The following is a 26057-nucleotide window of genomic DNA, read 5'->3' as shown; positions in this document are numbered from 1 at the left end:
AGTATCCAGTTGTCCCAGTGTGATTAGTTGAAGAGACTATTCTTTCCCCATTGAATAGTCTTGGCACTGTCATTGAAAGTCAGTTGAGTATGGATGTATGGGTTTATTTCTAGACTCTTAATATTTTGTTTATCTTTTTGTTTAACTTCATACCAGTGCCATTTTGTTTGATTACTATGTCTTTGTACAAAGCTTTAAAATTGGGTTGTGTGAGTCCTTTAGCTTTTTTCTCCTTTTTCAAAATTTTTTTTTGGCTATTCAGGAACTATTGTAATTCCAAATTAATTTTAGGATCAGTTTTTCTGCTTGAGCATAAAGGCTGTTTGGATTATGATGGGTAGCATATTGCCATCTTAGTGTTAAGCCTTCCAAGCCATAAACATGGGAAGTCTTGTCATTTATTTAGGTCATCTTTAATTTCTTTATCAATGTTTCATAGTTCTCATTGTATAAGTTTTAGAGTTTTTGGTTAACTTTATTCCTAAACATTTTATTCTCTTTGGTGCTATCATAAATGGAATTATTTTCTCAATTTCATTTTTGGGTTGTTTATTGCCAGTGTGCAGAAATAAAACCGACTTTTGTATATTGATCTTGGATCCTGAAACCTTGCTGAATTCATATATTAGCTCTAATAGTTTGTGTGTATGTGTGTATTCTTTAGCATTGTCTGTATATAAGATCATGTCATCTGCACATAGAGATTTTACTTCTTCCTTTCCAACCTGGATGCCTTTTGTTTCTTTTTCTTGCCTAATTGCTTTGGCTAGAACTTCTAGTACAGTGTTGAATAAAAGTGGTAAAAATTGGCATCTTTCTCTTGCTTGTTTCTGTTCTTAGGGGAAAGCTTTCAATCTTTCACTGTTAAGTATGTTATTAGCTGTAAGTTTTTCATGAATGCCCTTTATCATGTTGAGGAAGTTTCCTTCTATTCCTTTGTTTACTGTTTTTATCATGCCAGGGTGTTGGATTCTGTTAAATGCTTTATCTGCATTAATTGAAAAAATTTTTTTCTTCATTCTATTAATGTGGTATGTTATGTTGATTGACCTTTATATATTGAACCATGCTTGCATTCCTGAGATAAATCCCACTTGGTCATGATAATCTAACCCTTTTAATATGTGGTTTGATTTGGTTTGCTGGTATTTTATTGAGGGTATTTGTATCTATATTCATGAGGGGTTTTGATCTGTGGTTTTCTTGTAATGTCTTTATCTGGATTTGGTATTAGAGTAATGCTGGCCTCATACAATGAGTTCCCTCCTCTTCTTTGGAAGAGTTTAAGAGGGATTGGTGTTAATTCTTTAAATGTTTGAAGAATTCACCAGTGAATCCATGTAGTTGGGGCTTTTTATTGGGAGGTTTGTGATTACTGATATAACCTCTACTTGTTATGTCTATTCATATTTTGTATTTTGACTCAGATTTGGTAAATTTGTATGTTTTTAGTTTTTGTTCATTTAGTTTATCTAATTTGCTGGCTAATTTATTCGTAGTATTCTTTATTTGTTTTTCATAGTATTCTTATGTAATCCTTATTTCTGTAAGGTCAGCAGTAATGTTCCTATTTCACTTCTGATTTTAGTAATTTGAATCTTTTCTCTTTTTTTCTTAGTCTAACTAAAGGTTTGTCAATTTTGATCATTTTAAAGAACCACCTGTTAATTTTGCTTATTTTCTCTATTGTTTTTTAGTCTCAATTTCATTTATCTCCACTCTACTTTTTGATATTCAGCAGTGCTCTGAATTCTAGGGTTAGCCTGTAGCTATCTTCAGAGGTTATAGTACCATGGATCAGAACTGCTGTGTGATATAGTAGAAAGAGTCTATATGTGGGTTCTATACATTGGTTCAAATCCCAGCTTTGGCATTTACTAGCTGTGAGTCTGGGGCAAATCACTTAAACTCTCTCAACTGTTTTAGTGAGGTGGAGATAAAAGCTACGTTGTAGGCATTGTACGAGTTAATGAGATCATTTAATATTTGGTAAATAGTGGGTACTCAGAATTTGTGCTACTTACTCTACTTGTTGAATAGGACCTGTTCTACTTTGAAATGACTTTAAGATCTGTTCTTGCTCCATAATAAGCCAGGAGTTCAGAGGACAGTGAACACCTGCTTCTGGGATTTGAATCCTCTCTCCCCAAGGGTCTTGTTCTAATCCCTTCAGCAAGTTGCTAGGTTACCACTTAAAGGGATATGGTTCACTCAAGTTCTCTGAATTTGGAGGAACTGAAGATTGCTAACATTTGCAAAGAAACTCCCTTTCAATACTATTGAAGTCAAAACATCAAAGGTAGGTAAAAACAATAGAAGTAAATAATCTCCCCCCAAACAGATTTCTTTTGGTCTGCTTGTCACATAAGTGAATCTCTGTATTTGTGGCGGTAAGCAGACCCTTCTTTTTTAGAGTACTGAACATTTATTGGAAATTAGTATCTATCCATGTTGTTAACCCATTGTTCAAGCAGTCCCTGTGTTTTAGAACTTACATGTCTTTTTTTTTTTTTTTTACCCTTTATACATTCTTGTGATTGAAGAAAAAGCCACTGAACTTTTTTCTCAAACTTTGTTTTTTCAATTTTCTGTATCTTTCCAATTCTTTGAAGTTTCATAATTTTCTAAACCTTCCTTTATGAAAGGAACAATTTTTAAAAAAGATTTATTGATTTTAGAGAGCATGAACAAGGGGAGGGGCAGAGGGAGAGGGAAAGAGAGTCTCCAGCAAACTCCCCACTGGGCAGATAGCCTGACATGGGGCTCTATCCCAGGACCTTGAGATCATGACCTGAGTTGGAGTCGGATGCTTCACCAACTGAGCAAACCCAACCACCCCTGAAAAGAGCAATTTGAGTGTTTCTAGTTGCTATCTCAGATTTCTGAATTGTTAAATATTCTAGGTCTTTTTCTTTTCTTTTTTTCTCTCTTCTCTTAATAGCTGACATAGATCTGCTCAGATCATAATCCTGTGTTTAAATCCCCTTGAGAAGTGTTTCGGGGGCATTAGTTATCTTCTGCTGATCTTAGAGTGTTAGATGCCAGTATTGTTTTTCTGTGATCTGTTAAATGTTTCATTGAATTTACTGTTAATATTTTTGGTACAGTATGATTTCATATGGTTTATTTGTGAAATATTCCAGAAATACATTCTTTCCCTACTATTTCCATGTTTTTTTCAAAATTGCATAAACTTTGAACATGTAAATGGGATTGCATTTTAGAGATGAGAGGTATTTTCAGTTTAAGATAATCTGTTCCTAGAAAGAAACATCATTTTATAATTTGCTTCTGAATTTGTCAGCTTCATAAGTTTACATTTGCTAGACTAGCATTGTCCAATAGAAATACGATACAAGGTAGATATGTAAGTTTTCCAGTGGCCTTTAAAAAAAAGGTAATTAGAAATAGGTGAAATTGATTTTATAATATATTTTATTTAAACCAAAATATTAGTTCTACATTTACTCAATATAGAAAAATTCATTAAGATATTTGATATCTAGGGGCACCTGGGTGGCTCATTTGATAAAGCATCTGCCTTTGGCTCAGGTCATGATACCAGGGTTCTGGGATTGAGCCCCGCGTGGGGCTCCCTGCTCAGTGGGGAGCCTGTTTCTCACTCCCTCTGTCCTCTGCTCCTCGTTCTTGCTCTCTCCCAAATAAGTAAATAAATAAAATGTTAAAAAAAGATATTTGACATCTGTATGTATTTTACACTGTAAACATAAAATCTCAGTATGGTTCAAAATTTTCATCAGAAATTTTTAATCTGTATTTAGATTTTACAACCATTATAGTTGAAAAAGTAAATTCATATATTCAGTTTTGTTCCAGACAAGTTTTCCAATAACTGATTCCAGTATTGGTTTTCAAATTTAAATTTAAATTCATAAAATTAAATAAAATTAAAAATTCAGTTTTTGGTTACACTAGTTACGTTTCTCCTTCTCCTCCTCCTTCTTCTTTTTTAGAAAGAGAAGGAGGGAGGGAGGGACAGAGGGAAAATCTCAGGCAGGCTCCATGCCCATGGCAGAGCCCCATATGGGGCTGATCTGATGACCTTGAGAACATGACCTGAGCCAAAACCAGGAATCGGACACTTAACCAACTGAGCCCCCTAGGCATCCCCACACTAGTTGCATTTCAGGTGCTCAGTAATTATACATGACTAGTGACTGCCATATTCAGCAGTGGGGGTATAGACCTCATTTTCTGACAATGAGGCAAAGCTACACTATATTGCCATTGAAAGGGTTAGTCTTATATTCTAAAAATTTTAAAAAAAAATGTCAGTTTTATCTTCATTCTAGTTTCCCAGGCTATTTTTGACCAAACCTCTTAGGGCATGTCATCACTCCCTAGGTGCTTCTGTGCTGACAGATTATTGGTTCCTTGTTTTAATTCACTCTACTGCTGAAGGTCCTAGCACTTTAGTTTGCCTCCTGATGCACACATGAGCGGTTGGAGAAGAGGAAATTCTGTAGTCTCATGATAGAATTGACACAGGGCATGTTCAGAGACTCATATAGCAGATGTTTGGCAGTTTGCTAGTAGGACCAATACCATGCTCTACTTCTTGTTTTTATATGGAAGGAAATACGGATAAGGTGCTTATTTCTTGGGTAGTTGGATCAGTTCAGTTTATAGTTGCAGGCCTCCATTTGACTCTTGCCATGGGAGCAGAGTCCAGGGTTGCCCAGTCTTTGAAGTGGAGCCCAGAAATCTAGATTTTTTTTTTTGTATGAATTCTTTCAATTTTAAAAGATGAGCAACTAATTCAGTTTTATGTTTAAAACACCACAAAGAATGAACAGACTGTATCTGCAGGCTGGATTTGGCCTGTGGGTCATCAATTTATAACTGGTAATCAGCATCATTTGACATAGGGCTGTTGGACACAGAACATGAATGTGAGTTAAAATCCCCAGAAATCACACTTGCTTTATGTCATTCCACCCTGTCTTTCTAGCACTCCCTTTTTGGAACATGTGCATTGTATCAGAGTTGGGTGTAGTTAGTTGGTATGGATTAGAAGTAGTTGGTCACTATGTACTACTCACATACTGTGAGAATCAAGTCACTGAGTGCAGTGATAATGGCATGTTTCTTCTATGTTAGGAAAAGTAGGAGCAAGAGTTTTAATAGCATTTTTTATTTTTATTTTAAAATTTGTTATGTAAAATGTATAATTTATGTATGATAGCTATTTTACTTTTTTACTATTTACTTTTTTACTATTAAAAAGATTTTTTTTTACCATGTAACAACAAATGTTCTAAAAGTTTTATGTGTATTAAATGATGTAGTGCTACCCCATGAGTTGAGTACTTTTGTATCAACCCCATTTGACATGTGGGGAATTGACCGTAGAGAAATAATTTATTCACGATTACAGGCAGGAAGTGGTAGAGCCAGGATGTGAACCCTTGGTAGTTCCACTCCAGAGATCTACTCTTTCTCTTATCATTTCCCCTTTCTCCCCAGTCCCCAGATAGTCATTCTGTTTTTCTGTATGCCTTCCCCATGGCTTGGACACTGAGAGGTGAGCATTGCAGAACAGGCATGGAATCAGGCACACTTCTGGTCTCCAGCGTGGATGATTCTTTGACATGTACAGAAATGGAGATGTCAGTGATCACAGTTATAATGAAGAGACCTGATTTTCTTTCACTTTCTAAACATTGAATCTAAAAAAATTAAAAACCTTTTGACAAGCTATAATAATAGCTTCATTGAATGAATGTAATACTCTTTCCTTGTGCTCACCAATTATTAATGTTTTGTCATGTTTCTTTTCTCTCTGAACCATTTGAGAATTAGTTCAAATACTTTATACCTTAATGCTTTATTCAGCAGTGTGTCACCTAAGCACAAGGGCATCCTCTGTATAACCATAGTACTGAGGTGACACTCAGGAAATCTGACATTGGTAAAATATTCTGTGTGGTATACAGTGCTTATGCACATTTCCCTAGTTGTTCTAGTTTTGACTTTTATTTTATTTATTTTTATTTTTTATTTTTTTTTTTTTTAGTTTTGACTTTTATATCTGTTACTATTTTTCTAAAATCTAGGACCAGATCAAAGATTGTATTTAGTTTTCGTATTTCTCTTCAAATCTTCCACACTTTGTGAGTGTGTGTATGTGTGTGTGTGTATCTCTTACAGCATTGACATTTTTTAGAGATTTTCAGACAAGTTGCTCTGCAGATGTCCTTAAGTTTGGGCTTGTCTGATTGTTTCCACGTGTTTAGATTCAGGTTTAAAAATTTTGTAGCGCTATCCCTTAGTGCAGTTGTGTCCTCATTGTACCACATTAGGAAGGATGTGATGTCATTGTGTTGCATTATTGGTGATGGCAGATTTTGTCATTTGGTTGAGATAGTGTTCACCAGATTGCTTCATTGGAGGAGTGCTTTTCTCCTTTGTTACAAGCTTTCTCTGGAGTGATGTTTTGAGATACATGAATATCCTCACCCATTGGTATCCACTGATTTTAGTCTGAACTATTTTCTCTTATGATTTTTGTAAAATACTGATTTTATGTTTCTTTCCTTCTACATTTATTAGCTGGATTTGCTGTAAAGAGCTTTTTCCTCTATAGGAGGCAGAAATATGGTCCCCATAAATTTATCTACCTCCTCCTCATCCCCAGAACCTGTGAAAATGTTATCTGACATGGCAATGGAAAATTGAGGTTGTAGGTGGGATTAAGGTTCCTAATCAGCTGACCTTAATCATGAGGGTTCTTCAAAGTAGGAGGAGGCAGAAAGAGTCAGGTTGATGCTATGTGAGAAAGACTAGACCTGCCATTGCTGGTTTTGAAGATAGACGAAGGAGGCTATAAGCCATGGAATGGGGGCAGCCTCCAGAAGCTGAGAAAGGAAAAAAAATGGACCCTGTCCAGGGCCTATAGAAAGGAATGCAGCCCTGCTCTTTCCTTGATGACACTTGTGTCAGACTCCTGACCTACAGAACTATCAGACAATGGATTTGTGTTGATTAAACCATCGAATATATGGTAGTTTATTTTAGCAGTGATAGAAAACCAGTATACCTTTTACCTTCTTATCAGTGTGAACTCATGGATTCTTTTTTTTTTTTTTTTTGTAAGTGAATCATAGTTTTTCTCTGTCATATTCGTTTTTATGTTGAAGTTCTCTTAAATTTGGCCATTGAGACCCCTGTGACATATTTCCAATCAGTTTTGGAGCACTTTTCTCTTTTTTGGTGTTAACGAGATGGTCCAGGCCTTTCCTGTGCTCTCCTTCTACAACTTGGAGTCAGAAGACAAACTCTTAAGCAGTGCACTGTACTGTTTCTTAAATTATACTGTGCACTACAATGAACACATTGGGCTCTGAAGTCTTTTTCTTACAACAGTATTGCAAAGGCAACATAATAGTAATTGATCATTGGGGAAACCCTGTAACTGGGCTTTCGATGTTTGCCACAAGAATGAGAATATGGAGTGTCTGGCCTTTTCATTCCAGTCTTCCTGTGTGTCTGCTTTGCATGGGGTTCCTGCCAGGGCTGGGCAAGTAGCAGCAGGGATTTATGGATATTTTCATATGAATTCATAAAAAGGTATGCTTATCTTCGTAGAGGCTGAATTTTGTTCTAAGGCCTGTCCATCATTTCCTTATTCTTCTCATTCAGAAAGTGTTCAATATGCAGCCCTTTAAAAATTTTGTTCTGCAGATGGGACACCTGGCTGGCTCAGTTGGTGGAGTATGTGACTCTTGATCTCAGGGTTATGAGTTTGAGCCCCACATTGGGCAAAGAGATTATTTAATTTAAAAAAATTAAAAAATAATTGTTCTGTGGAATTCTTGACTAATTTTTTCAAACAATTTGTAGTGATATATAGAAAGAGATTACATTTAATGGGCTAGAGTAAAAGTCTTTGGGGATATATAGAAATATCACATGACAGACTTTTGTCTTAGGGGTCACTATGCTTTCAGGGCCTGACCCGAAATGTCACTGAGTGAAGGGACTGTGCTGACCTAGAGCCTGTGAGCCCACCCCAAAGGGAGCACTTGTACTTCTCCCATTGACTCTTGCCCTGGCAGAGAGAGCAAGCCCAGGGTTGCCAGGGTTTTCAAGAGAGGCCCAGAAATCTAGGTTTTTATATGAATTCCTTCAATTTCAAAAGGTTGTTAATTCAATTTTATTTTTAAATCACAATGAGAAATTAACAAACTATGTCTGCAGATTGGTGTTGTCCCTGGATCATCAGTTTATAACCCCTGGTCTAAGATACACTGGTAACCAGCATCATTGCACACAGAGGGCTATCTAGAGCAGGGATTCTTAACCTTTTTCTGCAGTGTACCAAATGTGCAGTGGCAGTGTGGGGAAGCCTATGGGTCTGTTCTCAGAATAATGTGTTTTAAGTGTATAAAAAATATAGAGAGGGTTAAAAACAAAATCAATTGTATTGAAATACAATTATTAAAATATTTCTTAAAAACTAAATGTGTGACATGTATGCATTTTTATTAGTGCATTAAATAACATGATATAGTGGAAGGTCTGTTAACTAACAATAACTTTTAAATGCTGTGAGAAGTGATATTTTGAGATAACTGTAACAACTGTAAAATAATATTAAAATACCTGGTATCTATGGGTGTTAGGGTCACAGGAATTGCTAGCACTGCTCTCTGCTTTGTGTCTACATTCATAATTGAAGGTAATGTTCAATTTCAACTAGTAGTGAAAACAAAGATATCATTTTGTCCCTCATCCAGATTTAATAACCCTCAGTGAATCTCACATTAAGAACCCTTGGTCCAAAATAATCTGCAGCCTGCCTATAGTAGCATAAGGGTAGCAGTATATGTTCTTGAGTATAATTAAGCAAGCCATACCATCTTAGAGTTTATTTTTGTCTCTACAGTTAACTTTCTGGTTACTGAATTTGATTCTGTGTTTTTCTTTAGAACGTTATCATTTGTCTTACAAAATTGTGCGAACAGATAGTCGCCTGGTACGCAGCATTCTGACAGCCCATGGATTTCATGAAGTAAGCTCATTTTTACTATCTCACCTGATCTGCTCTAAAGCTGAAAATCCTAGCCACCTACCTGACTACCAGTTAACAAGGGCAGCTCTAGAAGGTACATAGGATCTATGATAATGTAGAGCTTTCATTGCATTTCTGAGTGACTTTATCAGTTTCTCCTTAAAATACACGGACAACATTTTTACAGGATCCCTCTCACTCTCCCCCTTTCTCACTCTCTCTCCCCTCTCTTTCTCTTTTAAACAAAAAAACCCCCAAACATTTTTCTTGCTATGATTTGAAGATTGTGGTAGAGACAGAGTTGCCCATAAAGAATTGTCTTCTTTGATTGCAAGCAACAGAAACAGATTCTACCTAACTTAAACCAAAAAGGATTTGTGGGTCAATTACACATAGAGTAGGTAGCAGAATCAAAGAAGAGCTGAAAAGGCAGGCCTTTGGAAAGAGAGAGCCTGGGACAGTTCTGGGGATCTGGGAACAGGAATCAGGACTGTCTCTTCAAGGTACTGCTATAGAAGTGACTTAAATAACTTTGTTCATTGATTCATTGTCCTTGTGCTATTCTTCACTGAAGAATCATTCTGGGGATAGTGTGACTGGTCCAGCTTGGGTCAGGATCTACTCCTTGCCCGGGACCAGGGGGTGGGGTGAGGAATGTTATTGGCAGTCTTTTAAAACCAAGTAGTATGGGCAGCCCGGGTGGCTTAGCGGTTTAGCGCCGCCTTCAGCCCAGGGTGTGATCCTGGAGACCCGGGATTGAGTCCCACATTGGGCTTCCTGCATGGAGCCTGCTTCTCCCTCTGCCTGTGTCTCTGCCTCTCTCTCTCTCTCACTCTCTATCATGAATAAATAAATAAAATCTTTAAAAAAAAAAACAAAACCAAGTAGTATGTTATTCCCAAAGAAAATTGAGGAAATTGTGATATTGATATCAAAGGGACAAGAAAAAATGCTAGACAGACTACACTATAGATATTTTGAAATAATTGATAAAAGTCTGGTTGCTAGCTTTTTATCTTAGGTTGAGGTTTGAAGTAGACATTTTGAGGAAGTTCTGATACTGGTTTATACACTTTCTTGCTTTTTATCTCCAGGGCTTAACATGGTAATGTATCATATTGTAAGCCCTGAGGACGTAGTTATTGGATGAATAGACAGATGAATTCTTATGAATGAGTGATATTCTAAGTCGGTTTGCTACCACAAGGTTTTAGTTCTGATCAGTACTTTATACCCATCATCTGCAGGGACATAAGGACACTTTGAGAAGGGAGTTGTAGGGTTGAGCCCTCTTCTCATACTTTTATATGCAAGAATGTTAAAAGACATCACAGACTTCTGTAGAAAGGTTCATTTGTTCTATTTTATGCATCTGGGATTTGCCCAACTGTCCCATTCTTTAAACTTGATCATCTTCATGTTCTTTATCCTCAGCTTTTATTTTACTAGGTTTACATACTAACTGGGCACTGACTGTGTTCTGTAGGTGAAAAATCTCTATGGCCTTTCTTGCTGTCTCTGTTTCTGGAGAGAGGCTATCTCTGACGCTTTTTTTTTTTTTTCTTTTTATCTGCCCTCAGGTTCACCCAAGCAGCACTGACTATAACCTAATGTGGACAGGATCCCACCTGAAGCCCTTCTTACTTCGCACCCTCTCTGAAGCACAAAAGGTTAATCACTTTCCCAGGTAATGCTCCTGTAGCTCCTTTGCTCCATTTAAAGGTGCCTAACATTGGGCAGGTAGAGGTAATTAATGTCCTTAAAAAAAGAAGTCTGTGATATAGGGCAGCAGTCTGTAAATCAAACTGAGATGTCAACATCCATAAGTATATGTTATATGAAGTCTTTCTAAGGACTGTAGACATGGATGGTTCTAAAGGAGACTGTTTCTAGATTGCAAATCCCATAGTTTTTCTTTCCTGAAATTGGGTAGGTTGAGAGCCCCTCATGTGGATAGGTACTCCTTTCTCACCTCCTTTTTCCACAGTTACTGTTTCCCCTTTTAGAATCTTATTAATTTGATGCATTGTCCTTGGGTACAAACACTTCCAAGGTTCTAAACAAAAGTACATAAAAAATGATGTTGGTTTGAATTCTGGTAATGACAAATGACCAGAAATGACCATCATGATGGCGATTTCCATTTCTTTATTTTTAATGGAATTAAAAGAGGACCTGATCAAATTACCAGCGGATAGACCATTAATTTTAATTTTAATGATCGATCATCATGTGACTTCTGACACAGAATTAGGAAGGAGTTCAAAGAATTGACTGTCATTGCTATAGAAAACTCGTTCCAGTCACATTGTTAATGGCAGCGTAGAGGCAATACTGCCTAGTGGCTAGAAGCATAGGCTCTGTAAACCATTACTTGGGCCTAGATCCCAGCTTTGCTGAATGACTTTGGTAACTGTTGTGAGAATTTAATCTATCAGGATCTAAGATGTTTAGAACAGTGCATGCCTCTCACATAGTAAACTCTGTAGAAGTGTTAGCTATTGTTTTTGTGACCAGAGTTTTTTTAGTGTTTTCATCCGTGAAAAAGAAAATAGAAATGAAATTGATGCTGAAATCCTACCTTATTTTGGCAGTCATATTCAACCATGGAGAGATAGATGACCGTATAGAAATGAGGGAAACCAATCTCATCTAATGAAGAGAAGGAAATTCAATGCAAATTTTTTTATTTGGTCGGTGATTATGTTTTATTTAGAGGACTTACGTCCTTCATAATGTCTTTATGTACTTATGCTAACAAATTTTATTTTTATTTATTACCTTATTTTCTTTTCTCATTTTTATATAATGAAATTTCTTTCTTGATTTTTTTCAATTCTGTTGTTTTATATCTTATCATTGTGTGTAAGTACCAGGCCTGTGTCAAATAGTTTCTTCATAATCTGGGATAAATTTGTGTTTTAAAAGGTCTTCATAACAAGTTCCAGTTTTATTTGATGTCTCAGCTTCATTCGTAGAGAGTAGTTTAAACCTCATTTTCTTCCTTATTGTGGTATTGATTTGGTATTCTAAATGTGTGACTGGGTGATTGAAATGAATCATATGTATCTATTTTAAATAGACATTTTAGAGTCCTTGAAATAGCCTACACTAGAGTCTGCATTCCAAATTCATGTTAGTAGTATATTATTTATTATAATAGTTTTAGAAATACTCCTATTGGTATATTGGAATTCTATCTCAGTTTAGACTCAAACAGTATTAATAAATTCAATCCTATTTTTTCTTGAGTGCTTCTTGAATGTATTATTCTTGCATGTTCAAGCACATAAATAGTTCTTTATATAAATGCACTATGCTTGGTGGCTTCTGCTGCTATTTCTCATGTTTTCATTCTAAAGACTCGAACTCACATGCAAGAGGAATTCAAGCACTTAAAATGTTTTTAATATTGTTGTGAACTCTTTCTTTTTTTTTTTTTTGTTGTGAACTCTTTCTTAATATAGTTTTTTAACTTTTAAGTAATTTTAGACTTCTAGAAAAGTTGCAAAAATACTAAAGTTATTCTGTATCCTTTATCTCATTCTTCTAACATTAACATCAGTTATAACTGCGGTATAATTATCAAAATGGAGACTCTTAACACTGTTGTAATTTTAATCAAAATTTATAACATTTATGGTGTTTTGATGAATTTTGTACTACAAGAGTTGCAATGATAGTCCACTATAAAGTAGTTTATAGCTGAATGATCACAGGAAATTTGAAAATAATGCATATTAATTCACATGCATATTCTGTTGTAGAGAAGGTATGCTATGATATAGAAGACCTCCAAGCATTAAATATGTTCTATGGGTCTAAGCCATTCTTTGTGGGAAATGGCATGAAAGAAGTAATAGCAAGGGTGATTGGGGATAATTCCTGGGTAGGAGTATGAAGGAGGCCTCTGAGGTGCTGGGAATGTTCTATACTCAGTCTGAGTGGTGCTTACACAGGTGGCCAAAATTCATCATACTTTGCATTTATGATTTTTTATACTTCTCTGCATATGTATTACCTGCAGTAAAGAGTGTATTTTAGTAAGTGAAAAATTTACTGATAGAAAACAGTTTTTCTCTTTGATAAAATTTTAAAAATGTATAGTGGCTGTTAATCCTGATGTTATTTAGGTTCCTTTGAATATACTTAAAAGGGTAGTGTTAGGGTTTTATTTTATTTAAAATAATATTTATCACTCATTGGCCTATTTGGGGCAATGTAAGTTCTTCATGAAAAATCTGAGATGCCAACTAAAGGATACATGGTTTCTCAAAATCTGTATGGGGGGCATCAAGCAAAAGGATTTGGAGACCACTAGAATTGGGCATCTCTAGGAGAATGCAATCTTTTTCTTGTCCTTTTGTCATTGTTTCTAAGTGATGATAAACATCACTGCAGATACTTTTCAAAAAATAAACATTTACGGATCCCATTGCAGATTCATGGAATCACCGTATCCAGGGAAGGTATATATGTAAAAAGTACCTTCGAGGTGCTTAATTTTTCTGGGTCTGTATATACCTAGAAAGCTATGTATTTAAGAAGCACTGAGGTGATTTTGGAATTTTGGAAATTAGTGTTCTAGGCTAAATCTATATTCCGGTATGGACCATCTGTACCAAAGTCACCTGGGACACTTGTATAAAATACAGAATCCTAGACTTTATCCCAGAACTTTGAGAATTCCCAGGAACAATAATTTTAAGGAACTTTCTAGATCAGTCTTATCTAAAATTTAAAGACCTCTGCTCTACACTTATGAGGAGGACAGTGGGCAAGAAAGCAATGTTTGTGATACCTAGACTTGTCAAAGCCACCTTTTGAATTTAAGAAATCACAGTGAAAAATTAGAACCAAAGAACAGATACAGTAAGTTTTTAGTGGTTACAGCAAAATTCTTAGATGGTTTTTAAATAGTGGGACAAATCATGACTGGAAACCAGTAGTGGAACTCATGAGTCCAGAGGCTAACTTTTGGACTGTTTGTAGTACTCCAGAATATACTCCCTGATAGGTGGCAGTTATTCTCCAAGGTTTATGACTATTTCCTTGTTTTTCTTTAAAATTTTCTCTTACATATCCATCTCTTAATGATGCAAATTGAGTTTTCAGTGGGATCCTTAAGTTAGTGATCTGGGACTTTAGTAGGCTCATTATTGTCTAAAATTAAGGTCTGTCTTGGATACTATGTAGGAGAAACATATTATCACTAATGATGATGCAAGTTCTGTGTAGTTATATGAGAAATTGGACAATTATTGTTGTGACATTAGGCCTATAAATATGGATAAGGTAGCCACATCTTTTATTTTCCTGAATGGTCCTATTTTCAAGTATGCTAACCTTTGTTCAGGCCACGTTTCTCAGAAGGTAACATCCCCTAGATATCTTTGTGTAAAAATTCCCAGAATGCTTTGGGTTTGGAACTCGTTAGTGGGGGCACTAGTGTTTTTTCTTTATTTGGGTAATCTAGATTTTTTGGGGTACTATTAAAGAATTATGATTCAGTTAACATACAACACGTAGTGTTCCTAAGATGTTTCATAATGATTTTTAGTAGCTACAGACTACTCCTGAAGCTAGAATTTATTGATGTATTTGGTTTCTGGACCTTAAAAATTTGAATATATTTATCAAAAGTCAAACTTAGAATGCTCTCTTTTTTGTTTGTTTATATTTGAAGTCGGTTTTAAAATATATTTTATAGTCACAAACTCCATGAAAACCCATTTGGCAAAAAGAATCAGATTTAAATTAAGTGTAAGACCTAAAACTGTAAAAGTCCTAGAAGAACACATGTGGTACTACTACCTACCTGTTGGAATGGCTAAAAACAGAACAGAGAAAGCAGACAACAAACACCAAGTGCTGGTCAGGATGCAGTGCAATGGGAAAGCTGACACTTCAGGAAGCAGTGGGAGATGCACAAGGATTCAGCCACTTTGGATAATAGTCTGGCAGTTGCTTATAAAGTTAAATATATACTTACATATGTGTTGGTCTTAAAATATGTCCACAAATTCCTTGATACTGCCTTCAAAAACGTGAGCTTAATTTCTCTATCTTTGGGTGTGAGTTGGCCTTTGTGACTTCTAATGAATAGAATGTGGCAGAAGTGACTGTGTGTCACCTCTGAGAGTAGGTCCTTAGAGACGTTGTAGCTTCTTTCTTGTTGCATTTCCAGTTTCAGTCACCTAACCTAGCAGAATGTCACGTAGACACTCAGTCAGCATTACAGGAGAATTCACATGGGAAGGAACTGCGGCTTTCTGCCAATACCAGCCCCATGTGAGAGAGCCATTTGTCAAGTGGGTCCTTCAGCCCCAGTGGAGCCTGATGACCACAGCCCTGGTCAACATCTTGATTGTAGCTTCACAAGAGACCACGGGACAGAACTATCCAGCCCTGCTCCCCCCACATTCCTGACTCACAGAAACTATAAGATAGAAAAACTTTATCATTGATTTGAGCTCCTAATATTTTGGCAGTAATTTATTATTTTTTAAAAAGACTTACTTATTTGAGAGAGAGAGAGAGAGAGACAGAGAACGTGCAAGAGAGCACAAGCAGGGGGGAGGGGCAGAGGGAGAAGCAGACTACTTTATGACCAGAGGAGCCCGATGTGGGATTTGATCTCAGGACCCTGGGATCATGGCCTCAGCCAAAGGCAGATGCTTAACCGACTGAGCCACCTGGGTGCCCTTGGCAGTAATCTATAATGCAGCAATAGATAACTAATAGAACTCACTAAACAATCTTACTGAACCTGGCAATCTCATCCCTAGGGAGATGGAAACTTAAATCCACACAAAAACTTAGGCCTTACTGAAGTCTGTACGTAAATGCTTTTAGTGATTTTATTCATAATCTTCAAAAATTGGAAACAGCTTATGTGTCTAACTGGTAAATGGATAAAGAAACTGCAGTCTATACAGCAATGAATTACTCCTGAGCCATAAAAAGGAACGAAATCCTGATGCAGGCAACAACAGGAATGTACATCCGTTGTTGCCAGTCTCAGGGAAAGAAGCCAGTCTCAAAAGGACACATGTATGTGATTCAATGAACTTGACTTTCTGGAAAGGGCTAAATTATAGGGACAGGAAACAGGAATGCCAAGGCCTGGCGGTGATTGGAAGAGTTGACTCCAAAGGGACTCCAGGTAACTTTTTGGAATGTTGGAATTGTTCTGGTAGCAATTACATAATTGCGTATGTTTGTTCAAACTCATAGAATGAGACACTAAAAAGGACAAATCTTCCTGTATGTCATTTATACCTTAATGAATAAAGCTGACCAAAGACATCTATTTTATGAAAATGATTACTAAACTTTTGGGGCTGACAAAGTGGTCGATCTGAGATGTAATGCTGTCCTCAGTATGTGTTCCAGCTCTGTGATCTATGAATTCTGTAGTATATGATTACACAGAAAAACCTTGGAGTCAGACTTTACTGAAATGGAAAAACTTTTATGATTTTTAGGTCCTATGAACTAACCCGTAAAGACCGACTATATAAAAACATCATTCGAATGCAGCATACGCATGGATTCAAGGCTTTTCACATCCTCCCTCAGACTTTCCTTCTGCCAGCCGAGTATGCGGAATTCTGTAGTAAGTGCTTGGCTACCAAAACCCTGATCCTCTGCAACTGAACTCCAAAGGCTCCCTCCAGACAGTAACTAATTAGAGCTTTTCAAATCCTTAAAAAAGTGTGTTTCTTTAGTGAAACAGCTGGAGATATTAACTTTAAAACTTTTTTTTTTTCCTGATTGTGTCCATGTATGTTTATTTGTAGTAAACTTGTCACCATCATTTCTAGAAAGACATATTGGTGTCATACACTGGTGCCCTTGTCTGGTACAAAAAAGTCTCTTCACTGGCAAGAATTAATGCCTATGTAAGGATGTAGATACTTCTGCATTTGAACTATGTATCCTTCCTTTTTGGCTCTGTGGTTTTTTTGTTTTTGTTTTTGCCATTTAAGGATTATTCCTGTCACCTTGATTTCTGGACTTGTGTGACTTACAAGGTGGGACATTTCCTCTTCTTCATAAAGTCTGTTTTAAGTTCTTCTCCTTTGGTGTCCACCTTGCATAGTATAACCCAGAAATTCCATTTTCTCCATGCCTCTTGCATTCCTGCTGCTCCATTGCTCACTTGAGTGTGGGCGATAAATTTTTGAGAAAGAAAGGGACACAAATAGGTTAGCCTTTAAAAAAAATAACTGTGTGAATTGAATTGGAACAAGGAGAAGGGCACAGTGGTCCTTGGAAGGGTATTGCGATAATCTAGATAAGAAATGTAGTTGGACTGAACTAGATAGTTGGAATGGAAAAGAGTGGAGAGAGTGGTCAGATAAACAGAGTGTACCAGCTGGCTGTGAGTAGTGAGGTAAGGGTCAAAGATGGTTCCAGAGGTGGGAATATGAGACACTAGTAGTATCAGCACATCTTTATGTCTTTAACCAGGGAGTGTAACCAGGACCCATGAAGGAAAAGCTATTAAAAGGGATGAGGGAGGTGAAATTTGGGACTGAAGAATACAAATTTGAGAGGCCTACAGGCTTCCATGTGGGGATTTGCAAGCAGTTGTAAAGGCAGGGTTGAGTTCTGGCCAAAGGTAATAGATTCTGGAAATTGCAGAAAAGGGGGTAGATGTGATTATAAGGAGAGAAAAAGAGAAGCAGCACCCCAGGGAGGATACGTGAAGATACGAGCAAGTGAATGGGGTTCCCAGAAGAGACAGGAGAAGGTTAAATTAAGAGCAGACTTGTGGAAAGATGCTCAACATCACTCATCATCAGGGAAATGCAAATCAAAACCACAGTGAGATGTCACATCACACCTGGCAGAATGTCTAGTATCAAAGAGACAAGAAGTGACAAGTATTGGCGAGGATGTGGAGAAGAGGGAGCCCTTGTGTGCTATTAGTGGGAAAGTGAATTGGTGCAGCCACTATGGAAAACAGTGTGGAGGTTCCTGGGAAAATTAAAATAGAAAGATCACATGACCCAGCAAATTCACTTCTTAGTATTTACCGGAAGAAAGTGAAAACACTAATTTAAAAAGATAGATGCAGTCTTGTGCTTATTGCTGCAGGATTTACAGTAGCCAAAATCTGGAAGCAACCTAAGTGTCCATCGATAGCTAAGGGATAAAGATGTGGTATATATACACAATGGGATATTCATGCAGAAAAAGAATGAAATCGTGCCTTTCATAACAACATGGTTGGGCCTAGAGGGTACTGTCCTAAGTGAAATAGGTCAGACAGAGAAAGATGAATACCATGTGATTCCATTTTTATGAGGAATCGTGAAAAACAAGACAAACAGATAAGCAAAAATGAAAAGACTCCTCAATATGGAGAACACACTGGTGGTTGTCAGAGGGGAGGCGGTGGTGGGAGGGAGGGGGGCGGGACAGGTAAGGGAATTAAGAAGTACAAACTTCTAGTTATAAGCCACGGAGATAAAAAGTACAGCATAGGGAATACAGTCAATGATACTGTAATATCTCTGTGTGATGACAGAAGGTAACTGTACTCATGCCATTTCATAATATATATAAATGTTGAATCACTATATTGTAAAAAAAAAAAAAAGTAAAGGGCACCTTTTAATCACTTGTAAATTATTGTCCTCCTGCACCACTTACGTTCAGTTTGACTTAGGGCGATTTTTTTTCCTACAAGCGAAGAGAAATCACTTAAGGAAAGTTATCATTCCCGGCGATCCTAGTGATCGACTCTCATTGGCACTGTCTGCAGCGTGAGTCTCTGGAGGTCCTTTGGTTGACAGAGGCCGGAATCTCAGGATTCCCGAAAGCTATTTGTGATAGTAAGAGACTAACATTAGAGAGTTGCCTTGTTTTGTTTTCATCCTCATTCAAGAAGGAGAGGAAATGGTGGAAGAAATGTGTAATTTTACTGCCTCCTCCTCCTCTGTTTTCCCTGCCCCTTCTGTTTTTGTGTCCGTTTTTGAAGCTAGTTCAAAAATACAGGTATTTTAGCTGTGCTGCCCACCACCTGAAATATGGAAGATTCTTTGGGTATCTGAGTGGATAACCATTGTTGAAATTTAAGAAATAAATTGTCCTTTCTTGTCCTTTCTTTCTCTTTGTTTCTCTCTCTGCTCCTTTTAATCTCCCAATATTTTGAGCAGATTCATATTCAAAGGACCGGGGACCTTGGATAGTAAAACCAGTGGCCTCTTCTAGGGGGCGGGGCGTGTACCTGATCAACAATGTAAGTATGCAGCAGGGGCACCCTTTTTTCTTCTTCCTCTTTTTCTTCTTCTTCTTCTTTTTAAGATTTTATTTATTCATGAGAGACACAGAGGGAGAGAGAGAGAAAGAGAGAGAGAGAGAGAGAGAGAGGCAGAGACACAGGCAGAGGGAGAAGCAGGCTTCATGCAGGGAGCCTGATGTGGGATTCGATCCCAGGTCTCCAGGATCACACCCCAGGCTGCAGGCGGCGCCAAACCACTGCGCCACCGGGGCTGCCCTTCTTTTTTCTTTTTTAAAGTAAACTTTATACCCAGTACGGGGCTTGAACTCATGATTCCAAGATCAGGAGTCACATGCTCCACTGACTGAGCCAGCCCGGCACCCTCTCTTACTGGTTCTTCCCCTTTTCAGCTTTTGTCCCAGCTACTGATGGATTTTTTTTGTTGTTGTTGTTAAGAGTATGTGCTCCTTTCTGAAATCTGCATTCAGACATGTAAGTTGAGGGTGGGTATGAGTTGGCTACTATTCACCTTACTGGCAGTAACCTCTTCTTATGCCAGCAGCTATTTTGTGGCTAAAAAGTCACTTGATCAAATGTTACAGAAGAGCAGCCTTTGGTGTCAGCAGAAAAGAGGTTCCTTTTCTACTTATGGCATATTATCATGGAATTCCTCAGTGCTAAGCACTAATTGGTAGCATACACATTTAGTTTCTGTTGTGAGCAGAATTGTGGGTTCCTGCCCTTGAGATCATTGAGGAAATTAGTCTCAGTTTGATATGGCATCCTTGATGCTATTTCTATGTATCTCTCTCTCCTTTTTCTTTTTCCTCCTCATCCCCTTCTTTTTTTTTTTTTTTTGAAAGTCATCAGTATCTTGATTCTTTGCAAATTCCTCACTAAAAGTTGTAAGTTGAACACATATAGAGAGTAAAATAAAATCTCAATCCTAGTCTCACTTCCTAGACTTTTAATAGTAGTTTGTAATCTAATATAGTTGATTTATGTTTCTTTTCTTAACTTTACATTGTGTTTGTTTATTCCCAGTTTGATGTATGTTGTACTCACATCATCTTTTGCCCTCCCTTCCCCATTCCAGGTCTAAATTTGATTACTTTTTATTATTTTTATATTTTAAAGGTTTATAAAATTACACTTTCTTTAATAACTGTGATTCCATTTCTCTGCTTTAAGTGAGTAAAAAATTCAAACCCAATAGTAACTTCGTGGCATTCGAATTCTGATTTTTTTTTTTTAAGTTTTACTCATTTATGTAATCTCTACACCCAATTTGGAGATCGAACTTACAACCTCAAGATAGAGAGTCACATGCTCTCCCAACTGAGCCAGCCAGGTGCCCCTGGAATTCTGAAATCGAACCAGTATTTCACTCTGGGTCTCTTCTCATTCTTACTCCTGGACATTTGGTCAGCCCTTTTAGTCTGGAAACTAGTATTTTTTTTTTCGGTTCAGGGAAAATGATCCGTTTCTTGCCTTTATTTCTGCTTTTAGATCTCTTTTTTGAGGCATTCTGGATCTTTATGTCAACTTTTCTCTGATTTTAAATTCTCTGCTTTCCTCCATCTTGATCTTTCTGGATCACCAGTTTGAACTTTATCCATTTTTTTTTTTAAGATTTTATTTATTCATGAGAGAGAGAGAGAGAGAGAGAGGCAGAGGCAGAGACATAGGCAGAGGGAGAAGCAGGCTCCCTGTGGGGAGTCCAAGGTGGAACTTGATCCCAGGAACTGGGATCACGATCTGAGCCAAAGGCAGATGCTCAACCACTGAGCCACCCAGGTGCCAATCTTTATTCATTTTAATATTCATTTTATCTACTGTTTTTCTCTCTTGGCTATCATAGTTTGTAGGAATCCTGAGTTTCTGATTTGCCTTTTTTTTTTTTTATTAAAAAAAAAGCCTGTTGTTGCTTAATGGATTATGGATGCAGTTTATCTATTGGCCTTAGGATATCAGTTGAAAGTTTTTTAAAAGTTCTCTTCTGTTTTGTGAACTTTCTTGGGATTGTCTTTCTTTCCCCTCAGTTTTTGGATTTTCTCAGTTTCAGTGTGACCTTGGGTGTATTTGTGAAGGAAAGACTAGACTGATTGAAATAGACATCTGGCCTGGGTTTCAGGTACTGTTGTATAGGACACATTCCCTAGTAGTTTCTCCCTGGACAGACGGCTAACTCAGTTTTGTGCGAAGGCAGACTGTGTTGACTGACAGCCTGCACCTCAGGTGGATGTGAGTGAGAAGCAAGCTTCTTCCTGCATGCCCCCCCCCCCCCCCCGCCCCAATCAAAATAGAGCAGGCTTTATTGTGAATGCAGAGGAATAGGAAGATTTTGGAGATTTTTCCCTTCTGGGCAGCACTACCTTTCCTGTCTTTTCCTCTCTGGGTCCATTGTAGGGATAGAGTGGCCTCAAAGTCCACTCTTCTGTCAGATTTTTGTGCCCACACATGATGTCCTCCTCAGAGTAGTATCGTTAGGTTTTATCCTGAGGGCAAAGCTTTGGGTGTTGGAGGAGGCCCACAGAATTAATTAAGAATTAGTTATCTGATTCTTGTTCCTTGGCCTAGTCCTACTTTTCATGTTTGTTTACTGCCAGCTTGGAACTTCTCAGAGGCTCCTTGAGAAGATCGTTCTCACCTCTGATATTTTGCTTCCTCTGCTCTGTTTTCTCAACCTGATCCCATCTGCTTTCTATCTTTCAGGATTTCCTTCAACTTTTGGTCTCTTACTGGGTCCTTTTAAATGTTTCTAACCTTGTTGTCATTTCATTCTTTTAAAAATATCTTCTCTGTCCTTCCAATGGGACTCTGGAAAGGAAGAAGAGGAAGTAGGTAGGTGTGTGTGTGTGTGTGGTCAAGTACTCTATTTTAAAATTCCCCAATTCTCTTTTTACATGGTCTGAGCTATTTCCTACACGAAATGAACTTTCGTGTAGAAATGAACTTTCTGAGAGGTCTTTCACATTGAGAAATTCTTAAATTCAGTCTGGACTAAAAACTGTTCGAGATATACTGATGGCCAGACCTTACAGAATCTCATTCTGACACAGCAGCTACTCCAGCCTGAGACCCAGGCTAAAAGTCCTGTTACCTGGCCCTGGGTCACTCTGGAGGCCTTTTGCCCTGAGTCTCTTGTGACAGAGCTGGTCAGATGCCTTGGATCTCTTTTTTCTTGTTTCTGTTCTGACCTTGGCGTGAAGGCTCCTGTCTGACAGCTTTTCCTTCAGCTCCATGCCTGGAGCTCCAGTGTTGTTTGAATCTCATAGACGGTACTAGTTTGGGTTTGAGTTTGAGCTGCCAAATGGAATTGCTATTGGAAGTCAACTGTGGTACAAGTTTGCTTTTTATTTTCTTAGACATGAGTCAAAAAGAATAGGATCTATTTCCAGCTCATCTAGGACTTTTTTCTTTTGGAATGCACTTTTGCTCTAGTGATTTGTTATTTTGAAACCAACATCATAAAGAATACAAAAGTTAAATTTTCCTTGGTGGGGCTGAGAACCTAGTGCCCTAACTCTTCCCTGGATGGAGTCTCATAAAGAGGGTGACAAGTCTTTAGAGAATGTGTTTGGCAAGGTTTCCTTCTCCCTCCCACCTCTCCCTAGGCTGAATCCCTAGAGACCCCCTGCATGGATCAAAGTACTTGGCAGGACCCTTTGCTTCCCTCCTCCCCCTCAGTGAAGCTTTGGAATGAGTCTGATTCTTTGAGGTATTTGGTGGAGGTGCCAGACAGAAGCCTGGGAAGATGCCAGCAGGCACCAGGGGAGCTGGCAACATGTGGACATAATGGGAAAATATTCCCATTTCACTCCAAAAACTGGAATTTTATCACCTTTTACTCAGACCTACAAACCATGTAGTTAATATTCTTCTCTCTTTCCTTACACACAAGTCCTCACCATCCTGTCTTTTCCATACCTGGATCCTTTCCCGTGGAATATGTGACCCATTAGCCAACTGGATGAAGTAACTCTTTCCAAGGCTGCTGCCTGCTTTCCTTTTAAAGTTGAGGGGGGAAAAAAAATAAAGTTGAGGGGGGTTGGGAGGGAGTGCTCAGGCGGTGGGTCTGTGAGCAGAACTAATAGGAGTGGGTGAGGGACTTGGGGGGTGGGTGGAGTTAGGTGTGAAGGCCAAAGGAAAACATCTTTCTCTGTCTTCCCCACTGGAGAGGGCCTCTTATTAAAAATTCCCAATAATAGTCATAACCTTTTGGAAAATATCCGCAAACAGCAACTTTTACCATCACAAGAGCAGGATAAAGGATACAAAAAGTGTTACTTTTATGAAATACCAAAGAGAGAAGTGTGAGCTCCTATAGACGGAAGTATCTTGGCTGATCAGCTAACATGGTTTCCTCTCAGCTCCTTGTGTTTGTCCCAGCTCCTTCAGTAACCATGACTAAGTGCTGTATTTTCCCAATTCCGTGTATTCAGGTTGAGGAGGGAAAGATCTGGCATTTTCTGATAAAGGTACAAATTTGATTATGGAGATCAAATTTTGTCATCTTTGTCTCATACATTATCCGCAGTAAATACAGTGTTAATATTTTCTTTGAGATGTTGAAGTAGCAGGAGAATATTTAGGTCACTCTATTTACTCCCTATATTTGTGAGTATAATTCTTTATAGTACTCTTGTTTCTGTTTGCTTATATGTTGTTATCTTAAGAGTTCTCTATTTTTTCTCATCGTTCAAAAAATATTTAGGGATGCCTTGGTATGTGCCAGATGCTGCCACTCCTTAAAACCTTTTGAGGAATACGGATTATCTCTTAATACTAACACTGATACTAAGCTAATGTATCTTCATTATAACTTACTGCACAGCTCTTAATGGAATGGCACATGGTGTGCCGTGATGAAGTTGAGTTGTAGAATGTAGTAGAACCATAGAGGTACTATCAAGTTTGCACTAAGAATAATAACTGATATTTCTTGAGCATTTAATGTGTGCCTATCACTGTACCTTCCCAATATAAACTCAATCTTTGGAAGAACCCTATGAGGTAGTTACTGTTATTTCTGTAGTAAATGGTAGAGTTGAGATTATAACTCAGGTCTGGCTGATTCCAGAGCATAACACCATTAACTGTACCATCCCTTCTTACAATAACTTAACAGTTAACCATGAGCTTTAATCTTAAAGTCCAATTAGAAAAATGACTGTGTTTCCAACTTTACCAACAATTTAGATTTTGCTTTAGCATACTTTGGAGGGCAGTGTGAGCTTAGAATTGAAATCATTTGAAATGAGTTAGTTGGGGAATGATGAAGAGGAAGCAGGCTTGAAAATATCAAGAAGCTTTCATTAGTTGCTTCCTAGTATTTAACACTATACAAAGAAACTATACCCAAACCATTCTTTTCTTTGATGAGCTTACAATTTAATTCCTGATATAGGTCAAAAAGAGAGTCTCAAACCATTGAACAAATATTGAAGTTAAGTAATCTGCAAGATTATGCATAACTCAAGGGACAAATGTGTATGATGCGGGAGGAGAGAAAGGAAGTGGACAAAGACTTTAGATGTGTCACGTAGTAATGGCCATCAGCAGTGTTGTCTCTGGTTTGGAGGAAAGTTGAATGGTCATATATCTACTGTGGCCTGTAGGTGTTACTCAGTGGGAAGAGGTCTGCAGTTGTTTAATTTTAGGTTTGGAACACAGCCTGAGACTTGCTCCTTTGTACTATGACTCATCAATTCTTACATACAAAGCTGACTCAAAATGGAGATAGTACTTGTGAGAAAGTGATCAAGAAATGTGAGGGAGTCCGGAAATGGGGTGGGCGACTGGGTCCATGAGTCTGAATCAGCACTGACTGTCTCCAGCTCCGTATGATGCAACAGTGGGAGATGAGTGGGGAATCTCTTTATCTTGACTCTGGAGTTGGTCATCGTGGTTGTGTATGATGTTTCAGGCCACAAAATTATGGAAACTGTAGTGTTTAGGGTAGCAAATGCATTATTATAAAGACAGTCTTTTGAATTTGGGAGATAGTATTTTAGATCAGAACTTCAAGGAAAGATGTGAATAGTACTTTTAAGATTTGAGCCTCTGAGGCTGACTGGCTGGTTCCAATGCTGCTCTGTCACTCTATGACTTCTGTCACCCTCTCTGACTCTCTCCTCATCTGTAATATTTGGATGATGATATACCTACCTCATAGGATTAGGTGAGGACTAAAGGAAATACTTTGATGAATTAGAACAGCGCTGGACAAGTTGCTGATAATGTAGCCATTATCATTACGATTACTATTATAGCCACTTCCCTTTTGGAATCCTTCTGTCGGTATAGATTGCGGTGACTTCCAGCTGGTTTTTCTGTCTTACTCTAATCTTGTTTAGAGTTTTGCTATTCCATATATTTAAATCTTACTATTAAGAATCCAGTCATTTCCTGCTGAACCATGTTCAGGCCAAACTCCTCCTGTCTAGGGTACAGGTCCCTTTGCCTTGGGGTCCCTCCCTCCTAATATTCTAACCATACCTGTCATTAGCCCCAGGTCAATGATCTGCCTCCTCTCATTTCTCTTGAACTTTGTGCCTGCCATCTTTCCATGACAGCTTCCTTTCCTTTTCACCATGTGCTTAGTAGCTTTCAACACTTCCAGAATAGGCCTTCCCCCACTGATCCCACCTAACTGGCCTGCACTTTTACTGTGCAATCTCAGTCTTGCACTTGCAGATATGCTGCTTTGTGTTCTTTTAAATTCTATATTTTGCTGTCCCTTTTCCTAAACATTAATCTCTTTGGAAGTATGGATTAGGCTCTGTG

The 26057-nt window shown here is 37.9% G+C and overlaps 1 protein-coding gene across 17 annotated transcripts in view; it reads left to right on the top strand.

The window, feature by feature from the left end:
* The window catches only part of TTLL5 (tubulin tyrosine ligase like 5), a 268339-nt gene that overhangs the window by 8624 nt on the left and 233658 nt on the right, over positions 1-26057 (top strand). For 16 of the 17 annotated variants that reach the window (XR_005988409.1, XR_005988410.1, XM_041758913.1 and 13 more), the window contains 4 exons: positions 8952-9034; positions 10615-10721; positions 16522-16652; positions 19204-19286. Coding sequence is in view for 15 of the 17 variants with exons in the window: in XM_041758913.1 (XP_041614847.1) it covers positions 8952-9034; positions 10615-10721; positions 16522-16652; positions 19204-19286 (404 nt within the window). In the remaining 2 variants the exon portion in view is untranslated. Of the gene's footprint in view, positions 1-2185; positions 2300-8951; positions 9035-10614; positions 10722-16521; positions 16653-19203; positions 19287-26057 lie in introns of those variants that run through there. The other variant, XM_041758918.1, reaches the window with a different exon arrangement.

This window comes from Vulpes lagopus, chromosome 6 (genome assembly GCF_018345385.1).
Source record: "Vulpes lagopus strain Blue_001 chromosome 6, ASM1834538v1, whole genome shotgun sequence".
In the NCBI taxonomy this organism is placed as follows: Eukaryota; Metazoa; Chordata; class Mammalia; order Carnivora; family Canidae; genus Vulpes; species Vulpes lagopus.
The sequence above is the reverse complement of the archived record's forward strand: the minus strand, read 5'-3'. Positions and strand labels throughout refer to the sequence as shown.